At 38.1% G+C, this 16,037-nt stretch overlaps 1 protein-coding gene across 1 annotated transcript; it reads right to left on the minus strand.

Moving 5' to 3' along the window:
- Positions 1 to 3,526: 3,526 nt before the first annotated feature.
- On the minus strand, positions 3,527 to 8,979 carry LOC146363467 (formyl peptide receptor 2-like). The gene is made up of 3 exons (XM_084920311.1): positions 8,826 to 8,979; positions 8,037 to 8,202; positions 3,527 to 6,560 (listed from the first exon to the last, which is right to left on the minus strand). The coding sequence occupies exons 2-3, from the start codon at positions 8,178 to 8,180 to the stop codon at positions 5,748 to 5,750; spliced, it is 957 nt and encodes a 318-aa protein (XP_084776437.1). The 5' UTR covers positions 8,181 to 8,202; positions 8,826 to 8,979; the 3' UTR covers positions 3,527 to 5,747.
- Positions 8,980 to 16,037: the final 7,058 nt, after the last annotated feature.

Consider the following 16,037-nt stretch of genomic DNA (forward strand, 5'->3'; position numbering starts at 1 on the left):
TCTGCATATGTTATTTACACTAATCATCATGCAAGCAAAGGACTGACATACCATTAACGTACCCATAAAACTTTATTTCCTTTCATTTACTGTTGTAATTGGATGTTGACCATAATCAGTTGTTACTTCGTCGCCTACCGGTTGTAAAAAAACAAACAAACCGTAAACACAAGTTCAAGCATGGGCGTGTCTCAAAATCTCAATGAGATTGAAGCTGAGCCACAAACCACACCCTGGCAAAGTTTTTTTGCTTGTTTTTTAAATCAGACAAATATACTGCAATTAAATAATTTTTGCCTTGCTGTTTTCAGCAGGCTGGATTAAAAAGCTCCAGAGTTTGTCGAGTGACCTGACATTTCAAGAGGACTCACTCGACCAGGTGTGCATGTGTTATTGATTAATTCATTTGCCTTGCTTAAATGACCTCTGTCTAGAATTTATCATTACTCCCATACTCCCCAAAATGATGATGGTCTTATGTATAGTATGATATTTATGTGTTTGGGTAATAATTACTGTTCATTAACATGCAGAAATGCTTACCTTGCCCCCCAGAAATGTCTTTAATTCATGACACTTTACAAGCTATAGATATGTTCCATTAATGAACATATTATTTTCCTCTAAAGCTTTTGTTGCTGTTTATTTAGTTTTAAACACCTTAAAAATATTTCTAACTTTTCCAGGAGGAAAAGAAATTCTGGGAAGAACTTCAAAAGAAGTATCTTGAACCTCTGCCTGATGACAAAGAAAAACAGAAAAAGATGGCCAATGAGCTGCGAGAGCTGAGAAACAAAGTAAGTGTTGGAAGATGTGTTATCAAGAATGGGCACCATTTATGTCCTATGATTCCAGGTTGAAAGCGCTGTTACTTTGTACATTTGTATAACATGAGCTTTGGTACCTTTCCAACTGGAAAAATGTGCAGTTAATCTTAGATTCGTCTCATCTTTCTCATTAAACACAGGTCAGCTTTGTCTTCTTCATGTTAAATGCCTTTTGGCTGGTGGCAACCTTCATCCTCCAGCTCTTCAGTGACACATTATCTATCAAGATCCCAAAGTTAAAGAAAACAGGAGATGATATCCAAATTGATCCAGTTGCCTTCATGTTTATTTTGGGATTTGCAGTTTCAGTTGTGATCCAGTTCCTTGCGATGCTATACCACAGGTGACCTCTTACATCACATCGCAGTGTTTTGATACTCACCAAGAGAATCTAACATTCTTATTTTGTGTTCATTGTGTTCAGGATTCACACCCTCATACATTATGTAGCCATTGTGGACACAGAACCCAAAGCGATAAAGTCATACCTGCAAGGCAAAAGGGTATTTGCAACTATATTGCATAGACAGATTATTTGTATTCTTTTAACTGTACAGAAATAATTTTTTGTGCTAATGTTTGTTCAATTGCCTTCCAGCATAGCTCCAGCTCTAATTCAGACTCAAGCTACAGCTCCATGGAGGACTTTGAGATTGAGGACAGCGATGTTGAGTCAGAGGTCACCAGAAAGCAGATGTGACTGTATAACACTTTAAGATATCTCTGAGATTTTACCAAACTGCAGTACATCTACTACTTATTTTTTATTTACAATGATTCAAGTGTAATTTATTTACATAAGAAAAACCTCAGTTCCAGTGTGAATATATCGAAATAAGCAAATGAGGCTAGGTTAGTCATTTATTATTTTATCTGAAGAATCTGAAGTATTGTTTATACTATAAATCTAGGTGACAATGAGTTTGCTGCTTTTACCTTAATATCAAATTGAATGACTGAAGTTTGGTAATAGTAAATCAGATAAAATTTCAATCAAGTTTCTCATATTCTTTTGATGTATGATAACCTGATCTAGTCTTCCATTACAGAACATTTTCATACTCTCTCTTTGTTTTCATTTTTTTGTACAAAGAATTCTTGAATATCTTTTTGATTCAAGTTATTTAAAATATGACTTGATCATAATATAATTTTCTCTTTAAATTGGGTTCCATGCAGAAAATTGATTATTTATTTGTGTTTAAAAGTATAATCAATACTCTAATCAGTACTCAGTACACAGTGCTCCATGTTGTAATGACTAACCTCGTATTGTGGATGGATTATCTATGTTGTTCTCCTGACTGAAGTTTGGTCTGTTTATAGCATCCTGCCATGCGATTGCATTTGTCCCTAACCACCGGGAACCCTTGCTTTAACTGTTATCGAGTGGAAAAAAAGTTAGCGTTCACCGTCCAGCTTATGCTAACATAGCTGTGTTGCTAGCAATCACGTAGCACATCATTATATACCAGCTAGTCCAACTTCAGCGTCCCTACAAAAGTCACTGCTGTTTAGTTTTATGTTTTCATTTATGTTGGAAGTGGTAGCAGAGCTTTATTTTTTACAATTATTATAGATGTTTTAATGCTGTAAAACCCCTCACGACTGACTTTATACACATTTCTCAAACAGGTATGAACATTTTCACACTTTTCTCTCTTGTTTAAACACTCTCAAAGTTCAAACCTTCATATAAATATAAGTCCAATATTATAGAATGAAAACCAAACATCAAACCCAGTTTTCAGATCCAGAACATGGGAAGTAGCTGTGAGATATTCAACTTTAATGAATCAATGGTACAGAAGTAGAGAAACCAAGAAGAATGAGCTGAGTAAAGTTTGACTTATCTGACTGTTATGTTTCGCTTAATGCGCCTTAAAATCCGGTGCACCTTATGGTTAGCATCTCACCCTGCCTTTTGGGTGCTACTGCAGGTGCCTTTGACGTTGCAAAACGTTTAGCTGACATTGTTGTGTTTGTTGGGGAGAAAACAAACATACAGTACAGCACTTCAGATTGACACTGGTAGCAATCAAAGATTTATGGAAGTTTGACACGCTGAATGCATTCTGCACTGTACATGAGATTGATTGACAGTGGTCTACAGACGATCAGGACGCAGAACACAATGCGCTATAAAAAAAAAAGCATGCAAAATTGCACACAAAAAAATCCACGAAACAGCGAGGCCGTGAAAAGTGAACTGCGTTATAGCGAGGGACCACTGTATATCATGTTTAGGTGGATACTAGCGAGCTAACTCTTGACTACGACAGTGGTAATACTCCAACAATCCATCAAGCAGTGCGGCTTCGCAGTTTGCCAGAGTCGTATTAAAACGTTTTTTGACAGATTTTTGAGCATCGTGTACCACACAAAATTGGTTCGAGGTCAGTAAGCACAACCAGAATTCAATCATAAGGCACACTGTCAATTTGAGAAAATTAATGAATTTTAAGTGCGCCTTATAGTCCGAAAAATATGGTACCAACTTGGATCGACTGAGCTCCGTTCGCCACAGTTTCCAGGGTTTTTCCAAGTTATTAGAATCACAATGGATTATTACAATCAGAACAGATTATTACATTTAGAAAGGAATTTCCTTTTTACTATAATGGCAAATATATGTTGCAGTGTTGATCAATGTTTAACAAAATATTTAAATATCTAGAATTTTTATAAATTGTCTTTATTTTGTGTGCATAAAAAATGTCTGTATTGGGAACTATACAACAGTTGATGAAAAACTTAGAAAAAAAGATACATCATGTTAAATGTTAACATGTTATAAAACTTTACTTTGACCTTACTCGACAAAAGTTTTGTGAAACCTGTGGAACACCTGGACAGAGATAGAAAGGGATGTACCTCCTTATATGTCCTCCACTGGAGATAAATCTCTGCAAGAAGATTAGCAGTATCATCTTGTCAGATGTATACATAGACTCCCTTTTGTAAGACAATGATAGTGGAGATCTTTGTTTATAAGTCCTGTGAGGTTAAATATAATACAATACATTACAATTTATATAGCACAAAAAACCAGAGGTATGCCAAAGTGCTTCACAGAACCAATTAAGATCAATAACAGATACAAATACAAATATACTGATAGGTGGGAGACATAACTAACACCAGGCATTGTAGGCACAAGCCAAAAGGCTGGAGGTTAAATCACACTTACAAAATGCGGCCTCTAGGAAGCCGGGAAGGCTACACTAAATAAATAAGTTTTTAATTGAAATTTAAAAGATTCAATTGAAATAGACACGCGAATAGCTTCGGGGAGACTATTCCAGAGGGTAGGGTGCAACAGAGGCGAATGCGTGGTCACCTGTGGTCTTAAGCCAAGGTCAGGAGCATTTGGCTTGCTGATGTAAGCGCTCTCCCAGTGGTATAAAAGCTGAGGAGATCAGTAAGATAGCTGGGTGCGGTATTATTTATACAGTATACACTCATGCCAGGCATAAACATATGTAAATAAATGTGCTCTATATTTTTCAAAGCTTCCTGTAATGGTCTGAAAAGTCCATCTGGTATTTTGGTTGAAAAGTTGATTACATAACATGCCATTTTTAATTGAGTGTAACATGGGGTTCTAAAATAAAAAAGACATTTAAGCTACAGGTAAACACTTTTTTTCTTGTTTCTTTTTTTCATTGTAGGTAAGTAGGAGCTTTTACCTCCATAGTAATTTTTTTTTTTTTACCACTATAAAATTTTATGAGTTTTATGAGGTTGGGGAAACCTGCTGTCAGCTGAGACTGAAGAAGTTGATGTTGCTAATGATGATGTCATCATTGTCCTTGGTGGACAGAGATGCATTGGAAGACATTACGTTGCTGGAAAAACTTCCTTACCTATAATGAGAATCCCCAAATGTACTAAAAGAAAACGACTTCCCACCCCTACAGCTACCAGATCAACAAAAAAAAGGTCTATTTAAGCTATTTACAATATATACAACGCAGCCAAGCTCTTCTCAGCCTAGAAACACGTTCACACAGCACACCGGAAGGCCCAGGGCTAAATGCACAGCTCATTGGAAGCAGGAACTAGGTCTGGACAGGTCCTCATTCATAGCCAGCTTGACTCAGTCTTCCACCAGTCCCCAACTGGAACTTACATGTTTATCTATTTTTATTTTTACATTTAACTACTTTTGTGCATGGTTGAATTATATTTTAAGGCATCTGAGGAATAGTTAAGTTTAAACAGTGGCAAAGGTCAATGCAATATAACTATGCAAAAAACAAAACAAAAAAACCCCACACAATTCAGCGACATTAGGCAAATAACATCAGCAAAGTCTAAAACTCCAGAAATGGTACCAGGTGTCGTTTATGGTGAGATTTATTCCTCAGACCTAAACCTTTGAAGATATTTGACTTCTGCTCTGGCAACAACTTACCAAGGGTTAACAACGTAATTATTCCAGTTTATCTATAATTAGGTAATTATAGATAAACAAAAGAAAAAAGCAAAAGAAAAAAACATAATATATAATATATAAAATATGACGTAATGATTGCGGGTGAATTTTCTGGTGTCAATCTGAATTTTCCAGGAATTATAAATAAATAAACAACAAACAAATTATCACTGTTCTTAAGACTTGACTTTAAATATAGTGATGGTGAAACAGATTTAGCGAAAGGTAGGAGTTCACACACCTGTTTTGTTGAGCCTTTGTTGATAAATCTTTTAATTTGACCGATTATCATTACTGTAGTCTTCCCACCTTTTATGTTTCACTCTGAAATACTGGTTTTGATCATATAATGGAAGTAAAAAATTATTTCGGCATTTCAATATTATATTAATGGTTATGTATAAGGACATGTATTTTTCTGGGGAAAGGTAAATTTTACTTACATCCACTCCTTTCCGCCTTCTCTGTTTTAACATAGAGCTTTAATCCAAAGAGGGATCAGTTGGCTGAGCCATCTGGCCATCCATATCATCTCCCAGAGCCCTTTTATAAACTCTCATGAGTTTCTGTCTAAACCCCTCCTTGACTTTTAGCCCCATACAGAAATATAACACCGGGTTCACACAGCTGTTAAAGTAAGCAATGCTCTTTGTTATAGAGTACCACTTTTTCACCACTTTGTTTTCATTATACACCATGTCTACTAATAGAAGGCACTGATAAGGTGCCCAGCACAGGAAGAAGGCAATGACCAAACATACTAATATACGAAGGGGCCGAGATTTCCCTGACAGGCGAGTGCGTCGGAGGCCCAGGCCAACCAGGATGTAACAGATGAGAATGACCATAAAGGGAACTATGAAGCTGAATATGAATTGCATGGAGTAGAGAGCAACTTTGGTGTTTTTGTTTTCCTTTGGCTTCTCCACCCACACCATTTTACACTTAGTGTGGTTGTTGTCCATGTAGATTTTGCGGAAGGTGAAGAAAGGAATACTGAAGAGGAGCGCTATAATCCAGACACAGACTGCCACCACCCTCGCTGCGAAGAGGGTGCGTCGACGCTTCGTGAGGATGGGCTGACGGACACAAAGCACTCGATCCAGACTGATCACAGCCAGCAGGAAGACAGAGCAGAACATGTTGGTGTGTTTGAACAAACCATGAAACTGACAGAGAAAGAGACCAAAAGGCCACCGTCCTAACTTCATCTGGATGACGGAGAAGATTCGTGTGAAACAGAAAATCAGATCTGCTATCGCCAGATTCACCAGCCACACATTGTTGACTGCTGGCTGAAGAGAAAGAAGAGACAAAGTAAAATAATATATTATTTACATGAAGCAAGTAACCAGACTTTGATATTATTATCCCCCCAAACAGTCATTATCAATTTATCAATAAACAGAGCAGCATGCATTATGCACACATCTAGTGATCATGTGAATAAGTGGATGTAAAATCTGGTGTCAACTAATATTGTTAATTAGCAATTATGTCACTTTGTAAAACGGTGTGTTTTAGCCCAAACTCAGTTCCCAGAGCACATAAACTTAGGTTGCTCTTGCTGATATAAAAGGAACTTCGTAGCACAATAAAAACTTACTCTAACTCATGTGTTAGTTTTAGACGTCCATGCAGGGTAATGACATGCAAAACATGCATAAAATCACTTAAATAGAATCTACCTGACAAAGTTAAGTAGCCTAAAAGATGTCAGACAGCATCACATGCCATTATCAAAAGCAGGGGTGTCCAACTCCAGGCCTCAGGGGCAGGTGTGCTGCAGGTTTTAGATGTGTCTTTGATCCAACACAGCTGATTTAATTGGCTAAATTACCTCATCAACTTGTCTTGAAGTTGTCCAGAGGCCTGGTAATGAACTAATCATTTGATTCATGTGTGTGGACCCAGCGTAATATCTAAAAGATGCAGGACACTGGCACTTGAGGCCTGGAGTTGGACACCCCTGATCTAAAGGAACTCAATAACAGATGAGAAGGAAAGTCACTGACATCTATCAGCCTGGAATAATAAATGCTTGTGCCAGGATCCTGGCAATTTCAAGCACACTTTTTGTCATTATGGGGTTTTTCGTTTAGAATTTTGACATGAAAAATTACTTTAATCTATTGTGTAATTAGGCTGAAACATGGGCAATTAGGGAACAAGTGAAGGGCTGTAAAAACTTTCCAGATGTATTGTATACTGTACATAAAGAAATGAAGTTTGACTCAAGACTTTTGCACAATACTATTCATAAGTCTTAGTTACTAGCAACCACTTATGTTAATGATGTTGTTTTTTCAAGAACATATGGCCTTATTCTGGGTTTTAACTTAGATGTACTGTACTGTACTTAGCCATGATGATGACAGTGAAGACTTACAGGATTCTTATTACTTGCTTTTTCTTTTTTTTTTTTTAGTTTTAAAACTTTTTGTACAGCATTTTTTAAGCATAAAAATACAATGTTTTCAACTCTATTAAGTGTTTGATAAACTTGTCACTGAGTGTGTTTCCATGAGTATAGTGTTTGACATATTCTTGTTTCTGCATTTACATGTAAGTAGTGTTGTCAGCGTTAATCTCATTAATTCAACGTTAACATCATAACCGCTTTAACGCGGCAAATCCCCGTTAGCGAGTTAACGTGGATCGGCCCGGGCGCCAACGCATTAGCGCATTAATGCTCGTTTTGGCGTTTTCACTGAGACACAGAAGATATTACTGACAAACAAAATTAGATATTTAAAACACTCTATATTCACCTTAAGTTTGATTCCAGCCATCCAGATCACCACAGCGTTTCCTGTGATGCCGAGCACAACAGTCACTGTGTAGAGGACAAACTTGATGTTGCTTATGATGATGTAATCATTGTCCTTGGTGGACAGAGATGCATTGGAAGACATTACGTTGCTGGAAAAAAGAGAACTGAAAAGAAAATTCAAAATATTAATAACCACGTAACTCCTGATCTGACACTGAGTACAAAATCATAGGATTTCCTCATGTCATTCTATAGTATCATACTTCCTGACTAACAAACAAACAGATAATTGACTGAAGCCTAACAGAAGAGGTAAATATGGGAGTGCAAGTCATCTTAATAGATTATTATCTTAGAAATAATTTCAGGCAAGGCCAAATCAGTTTATATAAGCAACAGTTTTCATGAACTTATTTTGCCAAAATCTGTAAGCTAATGCTGCTAATCTCAAGGGATACATTAGCCTGGTGATACTGTTATAATAAGATACTTTTTATTCCTGAACTCTGGAAGAGTAGCTGTGCATGATTATACTGGCCCTTGACGCAGACCTGTATCTACAGGTCTGAGCCGTGTGGGATACCGGAGCACAACACAAAAAAGAAAAAGAAAAAAAGTATAGTAAAAATGCCCACACTCCTTGCTCCCAAGGAAAAACGAACGCTGCCACAGGATTACGGTTTACAACAACCAGGTTTTTATTAAACTCAAAAGGTAGCAAGTGTCAGGGTGGGCATAGCAAAAACAACAAACAAAACACTCTAGAAATGAAACAGAACTGCCTTACCTATAATGAGAATCCCCAAATGTACTAAAAGAAAACGACTTCCCACCCCTATAGCTACCAGATCAACAACAAAAAAAGGTCTATTTAAGCTATTTACAATATATACAACACAGCCAAGCTCTTCTCAGCCTAGAAACACGTTCACACAGCACACCGGAAGGCCCAGGGCTAAATGCACAGCTCATTGGAAGCAGGAACTAGGACAGGTCTGGACAGGTCCTCATTCATAGCCAGCCTGACTCAGTCTTCCACCAGTCTCCACCTGGAACTTCCATGTTTATCTATTTTTATTTTTACATTTAACCAGTTTTGTGCATGGTTGAATTATATTGAATCAGCAACATTAGGCAAATACCATGAGCACAGTCTAAAACTCCAGAAATGGTACCAGGTGGTGTTTATGGTGAGATTTATTCCTCAGACCTAAACCTTTGAAGATATTTGACTTATGCTCTGGCAACAACTTACCAAGGGTTAACAACGTAAGTATTCCAGTTTATATATCTATAATTAGGTAAACAGTAGTTTAGTCGCTGCTATGGAGATTATATTTGGTTAAAAAAGTGTTAAAAAGGTTACGTCATTGGCCTGATCCATTAATTCTAAAAATCAATTCAGAACTTTAGAAATCCACATGAAGATGCTCCTCCGATTGGTAGCACCGCCCATTATTGTTGTTATTGTTTAACATAAACTATAGGATGTAACCATTAAAACCCGTTACAAGAGATTAAAATTATACTTCTCATGTTAAGCAAATAATGTTCCAACCATGCCCTATCATTAGTCATGTAAAAAGAATCTATAGTGCAAATGAAAAGAAGACAACAACAACTCCTCAAAGGAAAAAGCTGTTCTGCACAAAGGTGGTTTCTTCAGTTTAGAGAAGCAAAGCTGCTGCAGTGAAAGGGGAAATAAACATGGCATGACAGTGACCATAGAATGTTCTTCAACCACATATAGAAACAAAGGAAGAAAAAAACAAAAAAAACCAAAAAAAAACTAATGGATGTTTGTCTACCAACCAGTCAAATTAGAGTTTGCATCCATGTCTGTCCACAGACAAAAAGAAATATAATTTAAACCGAAGACTTTGAAGGAATTCAGTATCTGTGTCACAAAAGGTGACAACTGCTCTTTCTGTTCTTAAGAAATTTGGGTTTTTGTAGAACATTTGACGTCACAGTAAAGTTGACATCTGTCTTGAAGTTTATAAAATGCTACCATTCCTTTCATAAATTAGCTGTGTGCAGGCGGAACACTGGATTTCGACCCAAAATGCAGCTATATTCGCTGAATGGGAAAAAAGGTGGTACAAAACTAAACTGGAAAATTAATAACTAATAATGCGAAAAGACACATCAGGAAACACAGCCAAGAGGGAGGACGCGACACAGAACTGAGGGAGACCCGGACATAAATACACTCAAGGAAACAAGGGACATGGGAGCACACGGGGAACCCAGCTGACACTGATAATGGTAACAAGACAGAGCAGGAGCAAACACAACGTGACGTACACTGACGGGAGACTATTAAAGTAAAACAGGAAGACAGAGATGCAGACACGAGGGGGAGAGCACAGACCTGACGGGCTGGGGAAACACAAGGAGGGGAAACAAGGCATAAGAACTCACAATTAAATAAACAGACACACAAAGGGAGACAGAGGGCAAAGATGAAAGGGGGAATCTAATAAACTAAACTAAACAGAACAACCTAGGAACCATACAGAATCACAAGAAAACTGAGAACGCTGGGTCAAGATGATCCAGGACCATAACAATTCCATCATTTTCTCATTTTAATTTCTGTGAAAGAGTATGATAATTCTCATGTCACATTTGAGGTGACTTAGTTCACTTATTGCCTTCCTGACATCAAACCAATTTGAACCTAAATTGAGGGCACACTAACACAAAAGCACAATCCCTTTGGTGTATCAGTCATCAGTTGTTATTGAACATGACAACTTAATAGAGGCAAAAATCTATAATTTATATATAGCACTACACTCAGGTACTCAGGGGTAAAATGCCTGAAAATCATCTGGTGAAGCATTTTGGGTGCAGTTCTAGCAACATCTAGCTGCACTACAGAAGAGAAGGGAGCCTAATCGGCAGAGATTTTCTAATGCAACATTTCCATTAGCACAACAAAAATCAACAAAGAGACAAAATGTGTCACAAAGCATGCAATTAAGACCTAAGTACAGATACACAGGAGGCAGATGGAGTGAACAAAAGGTGAGCCATTTATTCACACTGATGTACAAAACGTCAAAATCAGGCAAAGGCACACAGATGTACACAACCTGAAACACATAAGGGAAGTTACTGCTTTCTTCAGCATTACATTTATTTGTACTAAATTGCATGCCACAAGTATTAGTAAATCACCCATGCATGATACATTCAGATTTGATCCTTGTCAAAGGGAAACTCTTGCAAACACATATGCCATGATGCCAGAATTAAAGGTACTTCAGGTATCTCTATGCCATAAAAAGAAAAAAAACCCCATCAAACTCTTTTCTTCCTGGGCACTAGGGGAACAATCAGGAAATTTCAGTATGTGTTCGAGAAAAGGAAAATGTTGCAGTGGTATAGTGATACAGCTTTTCAGGAGTGGAGATATGAATATTACTTTCATTTTTAATGCACTAAAGGATAAAATGCAATGGTAAAGTGCAAACAGCATCCAGTACAGAAACAACCACATTATACTGCTAACACAACCTCAGCTCTTTGCCAGGATCTTTACAGACAGCATACTAACGCAAAGCTAGCCAAGAACCAAGAGTGATAACATAGTGTAACATAGTGATGAGCAGTCAGGCTGCAGCCTCCGTGTATGTTGTTTTTAAAGTAGAATCACTGTGAAAATCACTTTTAAGTGTCTTTAGGCCAGCTGTCATCTTTACTTTGTGTTGTCTGCTTTGTGCTCATCTTTCTCTTTTGGCTCTCAGCGAAGGTGGTCGCACTTTTCTCCTCTCCTGCCCTTATCTTCCCTGCTTAGCTTCTTATGTCCTTGTCTTGTCTTGTGTTTTTACTTACTTTTCCCTGGAACACTCTCTCACAGTCTGTTCTCTAAAACCTAAAAGAGGAATTATGGATTTGATCAACTGGTCTCTGAATACAATTGACACCCCTTCTCAACGAGAAGTCTGGGCTCGGGTGAGCCTGACTGCTGAAGATATCTACCTATTCGGAACCATGGTAACAGGGTTCTTGCTGATCGGAGCTGGCTTGGCCCTGGCTTATCGAAGAATTAAGGAAGCGGAACCGGCTGTTCAAACCCCCACAAGGCTGCCCGCTGGGATTGAAATGATGGGACGAGGCGTGAGTTTCTCAAAATGGGCTCATTGAGTGCAGCACGGAGAAGATCTTGGAGAACGCGCGGCTGCCGTGAATACTCTGAGTGAAAAACTGGATTACATCTGGAGGGGCTAGCTCGAATAACACCTTTGAGCGCAAATTCGATCACATCTTGGGGAAGTGCACTGCGGTCGTCAGTTCTCAGAACCTGCTTTTTGAGCAAAAAAGAATGACAACATCACGGAACGTAAGTTTGGATAACATCATAGAAAGCTCACGGCTCTCCAACGGGAGATTGAGAGACCAGTGTTGGACTGTTAGAACAGCTTTGAAATTCATATGAGTTGTTCGCACTAAAGTAAAAAGCACCATCACTTCATGCAGAGACCCCGTCGGCGCCAGCTGTGGTCTCAAGGCTGGAGCTGAACAAAACACCCTGATAACGACTGTGTTTAGACTGTTCCCCCCATTCCATGCAAGGCCACCTGGGTTGGCTGGAAGACTGTTTACTTAGCCTGGCGGGGCGAAGGACACTGTCTCAGCTGAACTCTGGACACACACACACACACACACACTGATATGCACACACTGATCGCCCCTCCCTTTCCAAACGCCTTCGATGCTTGTGCCCTACCGGGGAAGATGGCAGTCGACTGGACCAGCGGAGACATGCTGCGGGACCGGATGCGCTGTCTACACCGGCTCTCTCTTACCCTTTACCCGCCCCTGTTGCTTGTCTTGTGTTTCTATGGTGTATTGATAGTCATGTGCTTTTTGTGCTGAGGTGTTTTTTCTGTTATCAAACTGTTCTCCCACTAGGAGCTCAGTCTGAGTGGAGTTTTTTTTCTCCTCCTCTTACCTCATGTTATGTATTTTCGTTGTTTTTTTCCTATCAGCCGACCTTTCTGACATGTCTCCCCAATGTGATGTTTGTGTAAAGTTGGTCAGAAGGTTCCTTTGTAAGTGCGCATGCGCCATTAGCGTGCTGCCTGCTGTAACCCTAATTTCCTTCGGGATTAATAAAGTATTCTGATTCTGATTCTGATTCTGATATGTAAACACTAAAAGAAAGATCCTATTTGTGTCCTCATTAGTATAAGTATTTGTGTTGGTGTGCGTGACTGTAGCCTCATGTTTATATTGTTAACTTATGAGACAACTTATGAGAACATTGTTTTTCATGTCATTTTATTGAGTAAATTTTATTGAGTAAATGACATGAATTACTCACCAGAGAATTACTTTCTGGTGAGTAATTCAGTAACATACTGGAACATACAAACTTACTTTTAAGAAGATTAATGCAGTACATTACATTACATTTATTACTGAAAACATAATCGAGGTCATTAAAAAGGAGGTAGGAAAAGGAGATAGGAGGGACTTTAGGAAAGCACCCTTCATTGTGAAACTGGCTGGAGCTCATTTGCATTTAAAGGTGCAGACAATAAAATAATGAATTTGAAACAGAGATCAAACTATACAGACACGTTAGAATTAAACTGTGTGATCCTCTGAGAAAAGACACATTCTGAACCTCCATTAATATGGTAAAAGTAGTATAAAATGGCCTTATTTAAGTTGGTGGTTAAGTGTTGGACACAGTCACCACAAAGAAATGACTCCGCATTAACTGCGCTCTTCTTTCATTATACAGTCAAATTATATAAAGAAAGAAATTGAACACTTTTGATACTTACTATTTGTATCTCTGCTTAATATTTTCTATACTGGGCATAATTCACGTACATTAGACTGAAATACTGTTTTGTACCACAATTGTGCAAGTGATGCCACACAGTCATCCTCTTTCCCTCAAATACGTGCATGTTGTACAAGATAACGATAATATCCAAAAAGCAAATTTATAAAAACCATAGTAATACATGTAGTAGTAATACACTTCTCTTGTTAAAGTCACAGTATTTACGATGAAATGTATTAATGAAAATTTCAAAAACATCAAAATTCTTTTGTAGCATCTAATGAATGATCAGATCTTTTTTTTGTTAGTTTTTTTTAGCCTAACTTAGTTGTGCATTTTATCAACACTATCTCTGTAATATGACTCCAGTGAACACTACCAAACTCTATCACCAGCTTATACACTTACATCAATAAGAAAAACTTGTGAGGAAAAATCAGTGAGAATCATGCTACCAATATTACATGGAGTATTATGTAAAATTATTGTTAAACAGATCAGCAATCCTGAAAGACACAAACTGTGTAAAATGTACACAACTGTAACTCTTTTAGTCATAAGTGGGAGATATTAAGTAACAATCTTATTTGAGGAACCAAAACTCCAAAAAATTCAGATTTCTTACTTGCAGAGTTTGAACGCAGCTGATGAGGACTGCTTTAGTCTTAGTAGTCAGAGGCAGAAGTGAAAATGTATCTACTGATGTTTATCTTTGTTACTGTTACATTTGATTATTTAGTTTGTGTCATGTCTGTCTATCTCTCAATCACACACACAAACACACACACGCACAGACTTCCTGTCTTTCTTCATGCCATGTGTCTGGCTTTGTCTTTTCTGCTCTTTTTCTCACACAGTCACACTAATGTTGCCTCGCTATTTGTCAAACACCCACATACAGATAAATATAGACAGAAGATGAAAATGTTAATCATACTTCAGACTGGTTGCTTTTCTCCTCAGGCTTGTCTGCCAATCAGATTCATCATGAAGGAGCATTATGTCCCAAGCAGAAGCCTCATGTGAAGTGGTACATGTTCGAGCAGTCTCTCCACTTTTCGGCTTTTGCTGATTTCCACCAAAAAAAACAGAGTAACTCAAATTTTGAGTAGAACTGATGTAGAGTGCACTGCAATGTCTTTTTCTGCCACAAACGGGTCATTTGTGGCTCATAATGGGCATCTACTGCCCTTGGGTTGTCCTCGGCTCAAAAATGGTCCCTATGTGAATGGCAAACAAGTATATGGGAATCCCGAGGACAACACAAATGTAACAATTCTTCAGTGGTGGTTAAAAGTTATGTTGCTGAGAAGAAGGGTTTTAGTAAATGTTTTCAGGTATGACCACAAGAGGGCGAAAACAATCTCTAACTAAATGAAAACATTTAATAAAATCAGCAAGCTTTTCTCAGACCTTGATAGGCAACTGTCCAGGGTTACCCACAGCAATGCTGGCATTTTTTTTATTTATTTTTTGCCTGTCCCGTTTGGATCTTTAGCCATCAGAATTGTTGTCTGAAGGCCAAGAAAGATGCCAAGCGGATTTACTTTACCTAGTGGACACCAAGAACCACCAACACACCAACGTCTGAGGGCATCAGCCACCGGCAGGGAGTGTGGTGAGGGGAGATAGGCCTCCATACCTCGGAGAGCCTGATATGTTCCCAGAGAACTATTAGGTTTAAACCACGAATAATTCTTAACTCTAGGATTCATACTTCTCCAAATGTCTGTAAAATTATTATCACTATCACAAGTTCTCAATAATATTATTTTGTTGCCTCCTTCCTAAGCGAGGAGGCCATCTGTCCATCCATTCATCTGTTGTCATGTTCCAACCTCCTACTAGGATGTAATCTGTGGGGTACATAACTTTAAACTCTAAAATAACATTTGTTAAATTTTCCAATAGACTTTTATTTTGACGCTCATTATTATGTCTATAAAGATTTGTGACAATTAGAAATATACCTTCACTCTTCAAAACTACAGTTTATCAATGGGCCCCTCTGTGAGCTTTGTAAGTTATAATCTCCCCGGGGAATTTATTAAAACAAATTGCCACACCTCCAGATCTGTTAGAACCATGGCTGAATCTGGTCTCCCCACTGATTAGCCCAAAAGGTCAGCATCCACCGTGTGAGTTTCTTGTAGAAACAGACAGTGACATTTTTGCCCCTTGCAAAATAAA

This window comes from Perissodus microlepis, chromosome 22, assembly GCF_051167445.1.
Source record: "Perissodus microlepis isolate ML-2025 ecotype Zambia chromosome 22, ASM5116744v1, whole genome shotgun sequence".
Lineage (NCBI taxonomy): Eukaryota > Metazoa > Chordata > Actinopteri > Cichliformes > Cichlidae > Perissodus > Perissodus microlepis.

Bases quoted from the DNA above. Each gene is read 5' to 3' on its own strand.
- LOC146363467 (XM_084920311.1), bottom strand. From the start codon at position 8,180: ATGTCTTCCAATGCATCTCTGTCCACCAAGGACAATGATTACATCATC. The intron at 6,561-8,036 runs GTGAATATAGAG...CTTTCTCTTCAG, and splicing joins TGGCTGGAATCAAACTTAAG to CCAGCAGTCAACAATGTGTG.